An 18,253-nucleotide genomic window follows, 5' to 3' on the forward strand; every position below is an offset into this window, starting at 1 on the left:
GCCATCTTCCTTGTGACCAAACATTTAAAAATATTCCAGCCGGGCGTGGCGGCTCACACCTATAATCCCAGCACTTTGGGAGACCGAGGCGGGCCAATCACCTGAAGTCAGGAGTTCGAGACCAGCTTGACCAACATGGAGAAACCCTGTCTCTACTAAAAATACAAAATTAGTCGGGTGTGGTGGTGCACGCCTGGAATCCCAGCTACTTGGGAGGCTGAGGCAGGAGAACTGCTTGAACCTGGGAGGTGGAGGTTGCAGTGAGCCAAGATTGCACCATTGCACTCCAGCCTGGGCAACAAGAGCAAAATTCCATTTCAAAAATAAATAAATAAAAATATTCCTAAAACTTGTCAAATTTTAAAGCACAATTTTCAATTCAAAAGGGGGAAAATGATGTTTTCAACTTGATTATGTATACCTTAAGGCTAAGGCAATTCTTAGAATATAGCCAGGCAATCAAAACATTTTTAGCTTCAGTTTAGAAAAGTGTAACCTACTGTGAAGTTTGCAGCTACCAGGCGCCTCCTGACCCAGGTGGCTGCAGCACATGTGAAAAAGCCCCTTGGCCTTCCTCGATTCCCTCAAAGTGGCTCCAGGAGCCTTTAACAGGAGCAAGATGGTGTAGATTTACGTACAGCTCTCCACAGCAGGCAGCCTCCCATGCAGGCCTTGTGTTAAAATAATTCTTACTTAGCTGCGTTGAATGAGCAAGGGCTCCGGTGGCTGCCCACCAAGGTGAAGTCCTACTTCCTTCAAAGGTTTTGTGTGTGTCTGGCTCACTCGGTGGTGCGGCATCTCCCCAGGCCCTGTGTGGGAGCATGTCTATGGGTTTTCTTTGTGGTCGGTGCCCTGTTCTGCCCAGGCCATTGTTTTTGATATAGCAGATCAGGAGGAAGTTGGTGATGGGTCTCTTTTTGCTCAGGAGCTACACACAGCAGTCCATTTGCATAGCGTTGTATTGGGTTGTTAATTTGTCATCTTTAAATTCATTCAGTAATGAAGCCAGGCATGGTGGCTCACACCTGTAATCCCAGTACTTTGGGAGGCTGAGGCAAGTGGAACACTTGAGATCAGGAGTTCAAGACCAGCCTGGCCAACGTGTCGAAACCCTGTCTCTACTAACAACAACAACAACAACAAAAAGGCTGGGTGAGGTGGCTCACGCTTGTATTCCCAGCACTGTGGGAGGCTGAGGCGGGTGGATCACGAGGTCCGGAATTCCAGACCAGCCTGGTCAACAAAGTGAAACTGCATCTCTACTAAAAATACAAAAAATTAGCCAGGCGTGGTGGTGGGCACTTGTAATCCCAGCTGCGTGGGAGGCTGAGGCAGGAGACTTGCTCGAACCTGAAAGGCGGAGGTTGCAGTGAGCTGAGATTGCACCATTGCACTCCAGCCTGGGCGATAGTGCGAGACTCCGTCTCAAGAAAACAAAAAAGTTAGCTGGGTGTGGCAGTGCACACCTGTAATCCCAGCTACTTGGAAAGTTGAGGCAAGGGAATCACTTGAATCTTGGAGGAGGAGGTTGCAGTGAGCTGAGATCATGCCACTGCACTCCAGCATGGGCAACAGAGCAAGACTGTCATAAATAAATAAACAAATTTAGCAATGATTTATTAACCAGTTATATTAGGACAACCAGTGGTTGGACAAAACAGACATGGTCCTCAGGATGCCTAGGTGAGGGTAAAGGGAGAGGCAGGCAGAAAACAAGTCAGTTGAAAAAGACATTAAAAAGTCTTCAGCTAGGCACTGTGGCTCATGCCTGTAATCCCAGCATTTTGTGAGGCCGAGGTGGGTGGATCACTTGAGGTTAGGAGTTCAGGACCAGGCTGGTTGACATGGTGAAACTTCTGTCTCTACTAAAAATACAAAAATTAGCCAGGCGTGGTAGTGGGTACCTATAATCCCAACTACTCAGGAGGCTGAAGCAGGAGAACCACTTGAACCCGGGAGGCAGAGGTTGCAGTGAGCCGAGATCACACTACTGCCCTCCAGCCTGGGCAACAGAGCAAGACTCTGTATCAAAAAGAAAAAAAAAGTCTTCAGACTGTTGGGTTGGTCCAAGGCAGGTTGTCTGAGGAGATGCCAGGTAAGCTCTGTCCCCAGGTATGAGAAAGAGATGGCCAAGCAAAGGGTGAGAGGGAAGAAGTGAATGTTCTGGTCATAGGGAACAAGAGGTACAAAGATGCTGGTGGGGGAAGCAGACTTGTATGCATGGTAGGCTCAACAGTGGCTCCAGAAGATATGTGGATCCTAATCTTCGGGACCTGTGAATGTTGCCTTATGTGGCAAAAGGGACTTTGGAGGTGGAATTCAGTTAAGAGTCTTGAGACGGGAAAATTATCCTGGGTCATCCGGATGAGTCTTAAATGCAATTGCAGTTTCCTTGTAAGAGAAATTTACAGGAAAATGTAAAGCAAAGGGAAATAGGACACTGGAGAAGAAAGCAGTGTGACCACCAAGCAAGATGCTACAGTACTGGCTTTGAAGGTGGAGGAAGGGGCCATGAGCCAAGGATTGCAGCTCTAGAAACTGAAGAAGACCAGGAAACAGATTATCCCCTAGAACCCCTGCAAGCAGCATAGCCCTGCCTGCCTTGGCTCCAGCCCATTTTGGACTTCTGGCCTCCAGGACTATAAGGGAATAATTTGTGTCATTTACAGTTAAAGAAGATCTCCCTTGCTCCTGGGAGGAGACGGGACAGGAATATGTAGGGGTGGGGATGGGAGGAAGAAGGAGTGGGAGGCTGCCTCCAAGCTATGGCAGGTGAGAGGCGGTTGGCGGTGGAGGCAGAGAGAAGAGGATGGATTCCAGAGACATTTCGGAGGTGGATTCCCAAGGGCTCACGAATGGGTTGGATGGGAGGGATGAGGCAATGGCAAACATCAAGGATGACTCATAGATTTCTGACTTGAGAAACTGGGGGCCTGGGGAAGTTGGGTAAGAAACCAGTTTGGAAGTGGGAGGGAGTTCTGTTTTGAATTGTCAAATCTGAGACACCAAAATGGAGAGGAGAAGAGGGGATGTGAAAGAATGGTGTGAATTTGGAGTTCGAGTGTCAGACTGAGAATGGGGCCCTTGTGGCTGGATGATGTGGGCTAGAAAGTGATTATGGAGAAAGAAGAGGTCAAGAAGGCCTAGGGAAGATGGTGCTGAGATCTTGATACGTGATTCCTGGTAGAGTTCAGAGTAGGAGAAATTCCCTAACTAAAAGCCTCCTGGGCCTGTGTAGGGAAGTAGGATTCTTAATCGTAAGCTTCTGTGATAGGGAGATTACCTGAAAGGTACATGCTCATGCCAGGAGTTTATCCATGAGCAGACGGATTCCAGTTTTGCAGCTAAGGATACATAATTTTTATGCATAGAAGAAAAGATATTAGAGCAGAATTTAAAAAGGAGCCTCAGATATTCACCATCATCCTTGAAGCAAAAGGATGCCAATATGAGGGCCCTTCCCTCCCATAGCACCAAACAAAAAGCTGAAATGAATACGCCCCACAGAAATGTGAGAGGTGGAGTCTTATTCCAAGCTGCTGAGTTGAGATTGGCACTTCATTCTATTATTGTACCAGGACAGCTTCAAGCCACCATCTTCACTCCGGTGAGTGGCCCAGCCCAGGGTGTGAAGTGCCCAGCACTCAGGGCAATGCCTGGCAGTGCCCGGGCATGAAGGGATGTGCTGCCTCAGGCCCCAGGTGGTAGGTTCCAGGTGAGCCGTAAGGTCGTAAAGGACATTTCCCCTGGAGAATTGCCAGTGGAGACTGCAGCAGGGAAGACTGGCAATCCAGGCTCTTTGATTGGCTGCCCTTGGATAGTTTTTTTTCCTCTTATTTAATCTTAACCTATTATTATTTCCTGAACAATCCACAGATCCAGTTCCCTAAGCCTCACCACTCCCCTGATCACTCACTCTGAAAACGCTTCTTTTGGGGAGCGCTACTCCTCTCTCTGATTTGCAACAACTTCTCTCTTGATATCTTCAGTTACACATTCTCCTCCGCCTCTCCCTCTCACCTGCTCTGCCTCCACCCCCAGGAAAGAAGGTCATACCTTTGGGATTCACCCTTGCCTGGGTTACTGCATCAGTTTTCCTGTTTCTGTCTTTGATCCAACGTGTGAACATATTACAATGTAGGTCAGACCAGCCACTGCCCTGATTTAAATTCTCAGTTCTTCTTGTCTGATGCAGGGTAATAGTCAAGGTCTTATCTGACTGGGACCCCCTGTGTCCTCTCTGGCCTCCCCTTTGTCACTCACACCTGTTCTCTGGGCTCCAACCTCACCAGCTTCTTCGCTGTTTCCTGAGCATACCAGGCACATGGCTGCTTCCAGACCTCTGTGCTCACCTGCCCCCTCCTATAGGAACATTGTTCCCAGGGACAGTGGTGTGGTTGGCTTCTTCGTTTCCTTCCAGTCTTAATTCAAATGCCACCTCCATGAGGTAGTCCTCCCCTGAAAAATCTACTTAAATAGCAGTTCCCAGCCACTGCCTACCCTCTTTTGTATTGTCTTCCCTGTACAAACTACCTGACACCTGGTCATTTTTTCCTTCCCCTAGAATGTCAGCTTCTTGAGAACAGGAACTTGCTCACTGCAGTGTCCTCAGAGTCAACAAAGGTGCCTAGCACATAGTAGGTGCTCAATACATATTTGTTGAATGAATGAAGGATCCACTTTCTTTTTTTAAAGAGGGCAGAAAATAGAATTTGGGGCAGCTTGTAAGGATGAGTCCCCCTTTTTCCGACATTGTTTATGTCTCTTTCCTAAAGGAGGAAGATTCCCTGGGAAGTGGAACCACCTCTAATGCATCATCTGCCCCAAAATGGGACCCAGATGTGGCAGAAAGTTTCCTTTAATAAAGAGCTTTCTGTGTGTGTTTTAAAAATCAAACATAGAAATTATTTGTGATTGATATCAGCAAATAGCTCAAACAGGAGAGCATGGATTTATAGTTCAGCTGGATTAGTTTAAAGATGATTAAAGAAATCCCTTTTATCTTATCAAAAAGAGCTTTTAGGTGGCCAGAGTAAAAGTCCCCAGACAGAATGTTCAGTTGCAGTTGGAATTTCTCTTCCCTAAGAGATAATCGTATCTCAGAGATGGAAGACTCAGCCCGACATCCACTGATCAAAACACTGTGCTGGGCTACTGTAGGGAACGTGCCTGTGACATATCTTTGCTTGTGGGGATACCTGGTCCCATTAACCCCTTGCCCCAGTGTTCATTCTGAATGCCCATATTCACAGGATTGGTGGGAAAATGGCTGGAACCACGGGAAGTTGGATGAACATCTGGGAGTTGCCATTTACCAAGATGGGGAAAGCAGAGGGATTGCAGGGGGTGGTGGTGGGGAATATCAGGAGTTCGCTTTTGGCTGCATTGAGTGGAGATGCTGAGAAGGCGGTAGGATATAAAAGAGACACTAAATTTGGAGAGACTGCAAGTGGGAGGTACCCCGTGGTAGGCACTGGGAAGCATGGGGCAGGGCCTAGTCAATAACCATTACTGGTGCCACTGAACAGGTTCCCTTGAGTCCTGGCCATGTGCTACTCTATGTCCCATGACCCTACCAGGCTACCTGGAGTTTACCACCCTCCATGGGGAAAGCTCCATTCAATTCAGTAGCTTTATGTTGGCTTCTGGCTGTGTGCAATGAGAGAACTACACAAGACAGCTTAAAATCAGTGTTAGGTCAGGCACAGCGGCTCATGCCAATCCCAGCACTTTGGGAAGCCAAGGCAGGAGGATCACTTGAAGCCAGGAGTTCAAGATCAGCCTTGGCAACATAGTGAGACCCTTGTCTCTACTAAAAAGAGAAAAGTTAGCTGGGTATGGTGGTGCATACCTGTAGTCCCAGCTACTCGGGAGACTGAGGGGGGAGGATCACTTGAGCCCAGGAGACTGGGGCTGCAGTGAGCCACGATTGTGCCACTGTACTTCAGCTTGGGCAACAGAGTGAGACTCCATCTCAAAAAAATAAAAGCAAAAGCAAAAACAAAAACAAAACAACAACAACAACAAAACCCCAATGTTATTTTACCTGTAAAACCCTTCAAAAACTTCCCACTGCTCTTGGATGGAGACCAACCCCTGTCCTTGGCTCTCAAAGCCTTTTTGTGTCCTCATTATCTGTGCTCTGCCTCTTCCAGTTTCTTCAACAGGTCATTCACTTGCCTGTTCGCTATTTCTGAGTGTTCCCCCTCACTCCTCCCTGCCAGTTATCTTTACTATCTCCTCTCAAAGGTGATGTCCTCAAACAGGCCTTCCCTGAGTGGCCCACACCCCTTTAGGCATGCTCAGAGAGATTCTTCTTCTGAGGCTTACCAGAGCCACAATTAAGTAAGTGATCATCTAATGAGTTTTTTAGTTTGCCTTTTTTTTTTTTTTTTTTTTGGCCAGAGGCAGAGTGGCGTCTCTCTTGTACACTGCTGTTTCCTGGCACCTGCTCAGTAACTCAACCGTTAATTCCATGAACCCAGGACCAGGTTAGATGGAAGAGGCTGTGGGGTGGTGGATTCAGAGAGGTCATTAGTGAGGGCTGGAGCCCTCTGCAAGGACCTATCTGTAAAGATCTTGACTGGGCCCTCCACGAAGGGAGTATTTGGAAAGCAGAGGGGATGAGCATTTCAGTTGGGGAATCCATTTAAACAGAGGTGGAAAGAGCCTTGGCTTGGAATTACGGTGTCAGCCCATCTCCTGAGTGTCAGGGGGGCTAGTAATTTACCATCTTTGGACCTTCATCTCCCATCTGTAAAATGAGAGGCTGGTTTACCAAGGACTGTAAATAATAGCACCATGACACTATCTCCCCATCTCATTCCCTGGCAGATATCTCTCTTCCCGGTGAGCCTGAACACAAGTTCAGAATTAGCTTTAACACAACGTTCTAGGTAGCCATTCCCAATTGATAGGAAATGGTAATTGAGATAGGCCCCATTTGTCAGGCTTGAATTGGATGAAGATCTCTTAGATGAAGTCAGACCCCGGCACTGATTCAGTGAACCTGTGACAGGAGGGTAGAGCCTGGGGAATAATGCCCTATGGAAGTAGAGACCTCAGCAGCACTAAATGCCATCAACAGAAAGGACACAAAAATGGGCCGGGCATGGTGGCTCACGCCTGTAATCCCAGCACTTTGGTAGGCCGAGGTAGGCAGATCATGTGAGGTCAGGAGTTTGAGACCAGCCTGGCCAATATGGTGAAACCCCATCCCTACTAAAAATACAAAAATTAGTGGAGCATGGTGGCAGGCACCTGCAATCCCAGCTACTTGGGATGCTAAGGTAGGAGAATTGCTTGAACCTGGGAGTCAAAAGTTGCAGTGAGCTGAGATGGCATCACTGCACTCCAGCCTAGGCAACAGAGCAAGACTCTATCTCTAAACAAACAAACAAACAAACCAGAAAACCAAACAACAACAACAACAAAACAAAAAAAAGGAACACAAAAATGTTCCAGTCCCTGCTGGCAAACTCAAATGCCTTAAGAGACCAGTAGATGTAGATGGTGCAGACAAGAGAAGTGGTCCCCGGGGTAACATGAGAATGTTTGCTTTGCCTAAAAGGACCCCAAATCTCTCTCCTTCATTTTGTTTTCTCTTTCCTCCTTCTTATTTTATGGGTTAGGCAAAAACAAGTTTCAGCTGAAATTTTCTTCCAGATAGTTGGATTGTGACCTCTGAGTCCTTCCAGCTTTGTTGGAGAATCCAGATTTAGAGGAGAATGGTTCTGCCTAAGGCCACACTTCAAGCCAGGCCTGTTGATTTCCTGCTTAAGGGTTCCTACCACAGTGTGGTCATGGAGCCTGGGAGACAGGAAGAATAGGGGTGACCAAACAGGGACAGGAGCAGAATGAGGCTTAAGTTTTCCAAAGATGTTCATTTCACTTTGGATGACTATGGCAACGAAGAGGGGTGGCCTGTCTACTGCTACTGTTAGTCATCACTCATGTGATTGCTTTTGTGTATTCATTGGTTTAAATTCCCTGGATCTCCAGAAACATGTCACTTTCCACTGGGGGAAATTTGTGTCATGATTAAACACACACACACACATACACACACACACACACACACACACACACACACACACACCCCTCCTCCTTTCTCAGTGTTAATCACCTTCTCCTATAATTAGCACTTAAAATGTCAAAGGAGAAGAAATTAATTAACAGGAGTATCCAGTGCAGCAAGGCTCTGGGACTGATTATAAAAAGCACTTCCTTAAATATTTTGAGTACTTTTGGGAATCAGAAGCCTCCCTTCTAATTGAAAGATCCTTAACTACACCCTAAGTCCTGGCTGGTGGCCAGGGGTGCGGGGCTGAGTGAGGCGGCGTGTGGAAATCCCTTCTTCACCATCCTTGGGAGAATTCCCTCCAAACTGGGATAGGTGGCAATAGAGGTTCAGAAACAGCAAGCGTCCCAGGCTGAATCTGCGGGGGAGGAAGAGATGAACTTTTCCTGAGCTGCTACTGCGTGCCAGGAACTTTAACTCGGTATTTTGCCTCCATCCTGTAAGACAACCGATACTATGATCTCCATTTTACAGATGAGGACATTGAGGCTCAGCGCGGTTGTGACTTCCCTGGGTCACGCGGCCACTGAATGAAAGAGCCAAAGATTCAAACTGAGGTCTGATTCTAAAGCTTTGCTTTCTCACGGCATCCTGGAATCCTGTTCCCAACCTTTGTCTGGTCTCCCAACCTAGTCCAAACCTAAGCGTCTACAGTTTTGACAGCTAAGGGAGAAGCACGGGAGGCGGAGCTGGGAGCAGCACAGCGCCCCGCCCCAGTTCCGGCATCAGCCAATGGTGACGCGGCACCCGCGCCCTTTGGCCCAATCAGCTCGAGCTCCCCGCCTCCTTCCCCACTCTTCTCCGCCCCGCCCCTCCGCTTTCCCTTTGGCTCCACCGAGCTTGACCGAGCGGAAAGTCCCTTCGGTCGGCGCCGGGCTGGCAGCCATTGGAGGAAGGTCTGTCACAGGGAGGCCCAATCAGGGCCCGCTCAAGAGCGCAGTTCGGCCTGCGATTGGCTAGCGCGGCGGCTCCCCCCTCCGCCCCCGCTCCCTCCCTCTCCCCTGGGCGGTTCGGAGGCGGGGCAGGTGGGGGCGGGCCCAGGTAGCAGGTTCGGCTGCGCGGGGGCCGAGCGTCGGAGGTAAATACTAGGGCGGTGGGTGTGGGGCTCCGGGGCCGGCCCGGGACGCGGGCTTGGGAGCCGGAGCGAAGGGCTACGCCCCGCCGCTGGAGGCGAGTGAGTGAGCGGGCGGCGGGCTGCGGGCGGCTGGCGGCCCGATCCCCTCTGCACAGCCGCCCGGCCTCTGGGCTCCCGGAGCCGCCGCGGCGACCATCGGGCCCTCGGCGCCGACCCGTTAGTTGCCCGGGCCCGAGCCGGCCGGGCCCGGGGGGTGCCGAGCCCGCTTACGTCAGCCCGGGCTTCCCCACCCCCGGGACTTCCCCACCCCCCCGAGGCTTCCCGGGAGGGCTCTGAGTCCGGGGAGCGTGCGTGGTTGCCGCCGTCGGGACCCCCAGAGGAGAGGGGACTTGAAGCGGGAGCCGCGCGGGACGCAGCCCCCCTCCTCTCCCCCACCCCATTTACAGATGGGGAGACTGAGGCACAGGCCGCTGGCGGGTCCCGACGGCCACGGTTGGCCTTGGGAGCCCGGGGCTGTGATTCCTCCGGTCTGCGCCGCGGGGCGTAAGCACCGATTGGTTTTGGGGGTGTTGGTGGCTCCGGTCCAGGAATCTCGGTCGGGGTTCTGGCCTCGTTAATGGCGTGTTCTGTTTTTTCTTTCAGTTTCAACCTTTCCAGGGTGAGGATGGTTCTACACAGCCACCCGGAGTTCTTTAGTTGAAAGGTGCGCCTCGTTGTGACAGGTATTCTTTCTTTATGTTTTTCTTTTATGCTAACGATGAATGAGGGGGGGCTCGGGGGAGGAAGTCATCAAATCTTGAGGAAGATGCTGTTGAGTTTGGTTCTCAGCTGGGTCAGCTGCCTGGTTATTCATGTACTTGGCATCATTTTTCTTCCACCCCTTGACATTTACATGTTTTAGGATAGTTGTCATCTTCCAGCTACCAAGCCTGTGGCCTTTCAATCTTCCAGCCCCCATCATCCCTACCACCATCCTCTCCCCAGTTTTTCCTGGAAAGTTGTATCCTTAGCTCAGCTAAGGAGCATGCCTACCTAGCCTTTGAATTTGGGCTAATTAGGGATCTTAATAATACTGTTCATTTTGCAATCATTGACTTTCAGAGAGGCACCCAAGCCTTGAGAGGGTGTTCATTCGATTGTTGGCTTTCTACACACCCCCTCATGCCCCAAGTAGATTGAATGGCCTTAAGAATTTAGCCTCCCATTCCCCACTGAGCAGTGGGTGGATTTGAACTACAACAGTATTAGGAGAAATGATTTGCTGGAAATTCTTATTGAAGTTCATATACTCTGAACGTCGAGAACACCCAGAACATTCTCTAATATTCTGCTGCAAAATTTTATAGTACTCTTGCAAATAAATCTTCCTTTGGGTGGTAACTTTTGTGAGAAGCAGATAAGGCTTGTTATATAAAGCAACAACAAACATTAAGCACCAATGATTTTTGTAGTCTGGGCCACGTAAACTGTGGTTTTGTTTGATTTAAGGAAGCCTTCAACACAAGGAGAAAGGAATAATTATGCTCTTTATCAAACTATAGTATTTTGTTCCTGATTTTCACACTATGATCTTAGTTTTTTTATTTTTTTACATTGGTTGTAGAGGATTTATAAGCATCATACATGCTAATGAGGGTATAGTGTCAAACCTCAAAACAACCTGGTTTCATAATTGTGACATTTTCCATATTTGTTTCTTCTTATGTGTATAACAATGAAGTGGTTTACCATGACTTCATTTTATCCAGAAAATTAGTGAAGTTTTAGGCAAAAATCATTAAATACTCCCAATTCCTGAGTCTTTTTCTTTTCTCTTTCTCTTTGTTTAATCCCTTAAACAGAAGGAGGAAATGCAATTTTGTTTTCACTGTTACCATTTGAGTCCTTCATTCATTTCTCCGTATTCAGTGCCTAGCATATGCCAGGCTCTAGTGTGGGCACTGGATAATATAAAAATGAAGGACTTGGGGAATTCACAGTTTGGCAGTAGAGTGGCTATGTTTAACATTAGAGAGACAGCAATATTCCTGGTTCTGGTGGGAACATGCAGATGTGGGAGCCAGGCTTTTTTCTTTTTTTCTTTTAACCGTATAAATCCCACTTATATTAGGGAATGTGTGCTTGTAGCACAAGTTAGTCATTGAGGAAAACTAAAACTGACTCAGTCTCTTTTCTGGCCATGGAATTTCTGTATCCCTATTCTTTAGCTGTTTAGGAATATAACAACTTTGTCTTTTAGTGAGAGGTGTTCTTTTTTAAAAGGGCAATCATTCTAGCTATCTAAAAGCTTTTGGAAAAAGGCCCACATGTCTTCTTTCCTTGGTGGTCACGCTGACCTTCGTACCTCTTTGCCTTTTATAATTAGGGACAGAGTTAAGTATTGTGATTTTTATTCTAATATAGATAGCTTCCTGTGGTTTTCAAAACAAGCAGAATATCTCAGGAGATGGAAAAAGCTCTTGCATTGGATCTGTCTTTGTGAGATGCTTATGAACAATATAACCTGATAACTTGAGAATCAGAAACACACTCTATTTTCTGGATAAGTTAACCGTTGTCAGTTTTCTGTAGCAACCGATGTTCATTTGTACTGTATGTTGCCTTACAGAATGTGGTAATTGTAATCTTTAAGGTTTTCATGTAAAACTTATTTCATGATCATCTTTCCATTGCCTTCATGGAAAATTGATAAATATTTGTGCCTTCCAACCCACATCGTGGTTTAATGACTTCATCTTAATACAATTAAGTTTCCCTTTACTCAGAATCCAGACTCTCAGCAAGCTCAAATAACCAGAACTGTTTTCAAATCTATGTGACCCTGAACTGTTCTTCTTCAATGTCCTCAAAGGAAAGGCCTTCTGTTCAACATGGCTTTAGGGTTAAACATATTATTGTGTTTCAACTCTTTGGTAATTTTCATTCAGTATTTATTACCAGGATGTACATAATCACACAGTTATCCAGCCTGAAGTAAGATAGTATTTAGATGAGTCATTTGTTATCTACTCGCTTAAAGTGATTCAACCTGCAAAGTAGTAAGAGAATACAAATGAAAATTTCTCCCTTCACACTGACCCCTCTCCCCCACCTGCCCTACGGTGACTTTGAATTTAGCAGTGCTGCTTTTTCCTTCGGTTGTTTTACTGTTCAGGCAGAAGCTGAGTGAATGTAGAAAGTAGATTGGTGTGTGTGTGTGTGTGTGTGTGTGTGTGTGTGTGTGTGTGTTTGTGTGTGTGTATGTGATTCTGAGATAAGGTCTTGCTCTGTCACTCAGGCTGGAGTGCAGTGGTGTGGCCATAACTCACTTCAGCCTGGACGTCCTGGGCTCTAGTGATCCTCCCATCCTCCTGAGCAGCTCCCCGAGTAGCTGGGACCACATACCTATACACACCACCACACCTGGCTAATTTTCTCTTCCTTTTTTTTTTTTCCTTTTGGGACAGGCTCTCATTCTGTCATTCAGACTGGACTGCAGTAACGCTATCACAGCTCAGTAAAGCCTTGAACTCTGGGGCTTAAGGGATCCTCCCACCTCAGCCTCCAGAATGCTAGGATTACAGGAGTGAGCCACGGTGCCTAGCCCAGATGTAGTTTTTAGTATTTAACTCCATGCTGAAAGCATAAACAATACCAAACTAACAAACAAACCTTCTAGATTGATAAATAACTCATTTATAATGTGATTTAGATCTTTCCCTTCATATTGTGTTGAGTCACTTTTTAATGCTTGGGGTACCTAAGACTTTAACTATTTAACGACTGTGCACATCCCAGTGAAAGTACAATGTTGGTGTTATATTCACTTTTACAGTGGGGAGAAACGTATGTTAGTATATTTCTATTGTAATAGTGGTATTTTGAGTACATAAAATAAATAAATAAATATATATATTTATATATATATATATATGTAGTGTGTGTGTGTGTGTGAAAGAGAGAGTGAGAGAGAGAGAGATCGAGAGAGAGGGAGAGAGGGTCTTGCTTTTTCACCCAGGTTGAAGTGCAGTTGTGCGATCATGGCTTGCTGCAGCCCCACCCTCTAGGGCTGAAGCCATCCTCCCACCTCACCCTCCCAAGTAGCTGGGACTACAGACACACATCATCACACCTGGCTAACTTTTGTACTTTTTGTAGAGATGGGGTTTCACTATGTTGCACAGGCTGGTCTTGAACTCCTGGGCTCAAGCAGTCCACCCACCTTGGCTTCCCAAAGTGCTGGGGATTCCAGGCATGAGCTACCTCACTGCTGAGAATATTAATGATCATTTAGTTTATTGCCTTATCTCTAGACTCAAGCCATCAAGTTTCCCATTCAACTTTTTCTATCAGTTGCAGTGAAGAGAATCAATTTTTAATATGATAGTTTCAAACCTGTTCTTAATCTGTTCTTTCTGAAAGAGGAGAGGCTGCATCCTTTATTTTTGGATAATGCTTCTTAAATATTTGATAACTTGTACTTTGACTGTTCTAGTTATCTGCCATGACCCATCCTGTTACTAAGTCTAAGCTCATTTCCACTTGTGCTGATGAAAGGAAAAAGTTTGCCACTCCTTGTGGAGTTTACTTTAAAATATGGTACTTGAAAGCTATTGTTTATTACCCTCAAACGTTTGTAAAAACCTAGCAGTTATATCAATTTTTACTGTGGATTCTCTCCCTTAAATGATTTCAGACAGCAAGTTTATAATCAAATTTATTTATAATAGTGTCCTAATGCATTACATTTAGTAATTCATTTTTGTCTTAATAATAGGTTATTAGCACTAATGATTTTTATTTTAAATTGTGACATGAATTGTTAAGCTAGAAGACCAATAGAATAGGAGCTCTTGGTATATAAGCAATTATTGAGATTCAAGGAAGTTTCTGATTGTAATATTTGAAGACATTATTTTTAGGCATTTTTTAAAAAGAATTTCTTTTCAAAATAGAATTGCTTTACCTTTATCAAAAAATGTTTTGGCCCAAAAAATCTAAACATATTTTAAAGAGAACCAAAACAACAGCTCATTTTTTTGGCAGTTGCTTTTTGACTATCTTAACCTTCTGGGAGTGACCAAAATCTCTATTTCAATAGAGCCCACGTGTCCTTTACTCCTGAAGACGCATTCTGAATGTCTGCATTCCTCTTTTCACTATCGTGACTTTGTTTTTTCAAATACTCAAACATATTTCACCACCTGGCTTCTCAGAACTGATTCAAAGCAGTAAGTTGGAAAGCAACAAGGCCGTAAAAGGAGTCAAATGCATACAGCAGGAAACCACAGAAAATGGCTGATTGCAAGGGAAAACTCTAGACAGTAGATCTGTAGAGAGCATTTGTGAGCTCAGGATGCATAAGGTAGAGCCTTTAACAAAATAACAAAGAGCCTTGCAGATCAAGAGTTATGCAAAATAATTTACAGTCATAATGGTAAATCAATGATCAAGAAAAAAAATAAGGACATTTTCTTGTGGAAAGTGTTGACATGTTAAAAGCATTTTGGTCAAAACGAACAAACACTTCATTTTGGACCTTTAAAGGAATAGAACCAAGTTGAGGGGTTGGGTAGCTGTTTGGGCAGCTTTTATGAATTTTGTTTATAGACTGTCAAGATAGTTGTTTCCACAGGTGTCTTATATAAGTAGCAAATATAAATTGATCCCATTCTTGCTGAAGTAGACAGTGCCCTCAAGTGGAATCAAAACAAACACACAACAAAGACGAAGGAAAAAGGAGAACCCCTTTATGCTGCCTCTGCCTTTACCCTCACGGAGTGTTCTGTAGATATTTCAGTAATGTTGGTGTGAAGAGGGCGCCTAACCTGCAGCCTGTCTTGGCCAAACCACATGTCTCCTGCTGGCTTGTAGAGGGAGAGACTTTTAAAAACCCTACTATTGTGGAAAACTTCATTATCTAACAGTGCTTTCTAAAAGAAATGTTCCTCTGTATAGATTTGCCAGGTTGTTTGATTATAAAGTGATTAAATCTAAAATTTCGTTCTTTCGTTTTAGGAGTATTTATTTTTTAATTGCTAGAATAAAATAAATATGATAGTGCTCTCAATTACAGCCATTACCCAGTATAATGGAAATGGATCCCTCTAGCTCAAGGAAGGATGAAATAAATATTGTATTTGGAAACCAGGTAGCCACATTCTTATGACAGGGAAACCTAGGAATCACTGTTTTTGGCAAAAAATTAATTAAAATAATGAAGTAAAGTCTCAGTTTGAATTAATGAAATTGTGTAGTTTTTAAATCATCAGTTCAAATAGGTTTGAGAATGAGGCTGCTTCATTGGAAAGATTATTATTCTAGTAAAAATTTTAAATGAGGACCAGGTACTGTTGCTCATGACTGTAATCCCAGAACCTTGAAGGCTGAGGTGGGAGGATCACTTCAGCCCAGGAGTTTGAAGCTGCAGTGAGCTGTGATCCCACCACTGTACTCAAGCCTGGGTGACAGAGTGAGACCCTGTTTGGAAAATAAATAAATTAATGAAATAAATGAAAATTTGAAGCTGAAAAAGAAGTCATAGAAATAAATTATAATGCAGTTATGTCATGATATTCCCTTGCTATGTAGTAGATGTTTTGATGCTACAAAATTGATTTTAAAAATATCTTTAATATAATCATAATGTCTGATATTTGTGATTTGAGAAATTAGATGATAACTACGATTAATGTGATGAACATTGCCCATCTATGGACAAAATATGTAAAATGAAGTTGAGTCAGAGGGAAAATGTTCCATTATCAAAATATGGCCATATCATAGCTATCATTTACAGGCATGAGCCACAGAGCCCAGCCCCAAATGCTACATTTTTTAAAAAAATTATACTTTAAGTTCTGGGGTACATGTGCAGATCGTGCCGGATTGTTACATAAGTTATACACGTGCCATGGTGGTTTGCTGCATCCATCCCCCTGTCATCAATGTTAGGTATTTCTCCTAATGTTAGCCCTCCCCAATCCCACCCAACCCCTGCTATCCCTCCCCTAGTCCCCCCAACAGGCCCTCGTATGTGATGCTCCCCTCCCTGTGTCCATGTGTTCTCATTGTTCAGCACCCACTTATGAGTGAGAAAATGTGGTATTTAGTTTTCTGTTCTTGTGTCAGTTTGCTGAGAATGATGGTTTTCAGCTTCATCCATGTCCCTGCAAAGGACATGAACTCATCCTTTTTTATGGCTGCATAGTATTCCATGGTGTATATGTGCCATATTTTCTTTATCCAGGAACCAGCCCAAATGCCCAAATGCTACTTTTTAAGTTTGTTAGTGGCTGAATATGGGCTGGGCCTGGTGGCTTATGACTGTAATCCCAGCATGTTGGGAGGCCAGGAGTTCAAGACCAGCTTAGCCAACATAGTGAGACCCTGTCTCTACAAAAAATAGAAAGCTTAGCTGGGTGTGGTGACATGTGCCTATAATCCCAGCTGCTCAGGAGGCTGAGGCAGGAGGATCACTTGAGCCTGGGATGTAAAGGCTGCAGTTAGCCATGATTGTGTCACTGCATTCCTGCCTGGGCAATAAGAGTGAGACCCCAACTCAAAATAAATAAATACATACAAATACATTTAAAAACATAGAATGTAAGAGTATGTATAAGGGTAACCTTTAAAAGTTTTTACTAGAATCTGATTGTATATGGTTCTTGGAAGTAAACATTATTGTGTTGTCTTTGGAAGTATTTACAGTTGGATTTCATTAATTAAATATGCACAGTTACAGTAGATAAAAGTAATATGCTGTATGGCTTTTAGCCCTTTTAGATATTTTTTGGAAATACTTCATTTGTGTGTATGTGTTTACTGGTTAAATGAAAAATTTAAAATCTTCAACCTTAATTTTAAGTCGTGTAGAATGAAGTCTAAAGTGTATTTTTGCTTCTTCACCAGGCATTTTGATTTGCTTTCTTTTTTACAGCATGGACACTACATTGCTGAAAACATGCTTTGGGACTTCCACTGAATTTATCTTTTGTGGTTTTATGACAAAGTTATTAGTAATTTCCTTTTTTTGAGTTAGTATTTTGAATTTAATATCACAATGAGTTCAGGCTTATGGAGCCAAGAAAAAGTTACCTCGCCCTACTGGGAAGAGCGGATTTTTTATTTGCTTCTTCAAGAGTGCAGCGTTACAGACAAACAAACACAAAAACTCCTTAAAGTACCGAAGGGAAGCATAGGACAGTATGTTCAAGATCGTTCTGTGGGGCATTCAAGGATTCCTTCTGCAAAAGGCAAGAAAAATCAGATTGGATTAAAAATTCTAGAGCAACCTCATGCAGTTCTGTTTGTTGATGAAAAGGATGTTGTAGAGATAAACGAAAAGTTCACAGAGTTACTTTTGGCAATTACCAATTGTGAGGAGAGGTTCAGCCTGTTTAAAAACCGAAACAGACTAAGTAAAGGCCTCCAAATAGACGTTGGCTGCCCTGTGAAAGTACAGCTGAGATCTGGGGAAGAAAAATTTCCTGGCGTTGTGCGCTTCAGAGGACCCCTGTTAGCAGAGAGGACAGTGTCTGGAATATTCTTTGGAGTTGAATTGCTGGTAAGTTTGATAAACCACTTTAGTGGTGTGTGTGTTTGTGTTTGTGTGTCTGTGTGTATTTGTATGCACATACGTATTTTTCTTCTTTAAATACAAAACAAATTTTCCCAAGAGTCTTCTGTAATTTTTAATATTCATCATCCTTGCTGATGAATCCATAATCCAAAACTTGCTTATGGTTGTCCCTGACGATATGTGTGAAAATCACTTTGGAGTTTATTTCTGTTGGAAGGAGACCCAAGAACTCCGTGATACATTTCCAGGCTTAATATTCATTCTCAAGAACTTAAATGTCAATCATATTTTGACACTTTTGCAAATAAAATTGCATGCCTTCTTTGCTTCTTGATTTATTTTTTTTAAAAGGCATGATTGTAAAAAAATTGGGAATTTGAATCCCAGTTAAACCATTTACTAGCCGGGTTGCCAGATTATTTAACAAAGCTGCTTAACTTCTCTAAGTCTGCATCCTTACCTGTACAATGATGTTGATGGTATATGACTTGTAGTGTTTTTGTGGTACATAGATACAGGATTTAGCACAGTGGCTGGC

General features: G+C 44.3%; 1 protein-coding gene across 11 annotated transcripts in view; it reads left to right on the plus strand.

Annotated features, from left to right (window-relative positions):
• Positions 1-9,088: 9,088 nt before the first annotated feature.
• Positions 9,089-18,253, plus strand: part of CYLD (CYLD lysine 63 deubiquitinase) — a 65,209-nt gene continuing 56,044 nt past the window's right edge. Inside the window, exons 1-3 of one of the 11 annotated variants that reach the window (XM_032255700.1) lie at positions 9,089-9,158; positions 9,798-9,877; positions 17,046-17,700. In XM_032255700.1, the coding sequence (XP_032111591.1) occupies positions 17,197-17,700 (504 nt within the window). In that variant the 5' untranslated portion in view covers positions 9,089-9,158; positions 9,798-9,877; positions 17,046-17,196. Of the gene's footprint in view, positions 9,255-9,720; positions 9,878-17,045; positions 17,701-18,253 lie in introns of those variants that run through there. The other 10 variants (XM_032255704.1, XM_032255707.1, XM_032255709.1 and 7 more) reach the window with 10 other exon arrangements.

Source organism: Sapajus apella, unplaced genomic scaffold, assembly GCF_009761245.1.
Source record: "Sapajus apella isolate SASKATOON/1434 unplaced genomic scaffold, GSC_monkey_1.0 scaffold90, whole genome shotgun sequence".
Taxonomy (NCBI): Eukaryota; Metazoa; Chordata; class Mammalia; order Primates; family Cebidae; genus Sapajus; species Sapajus apella.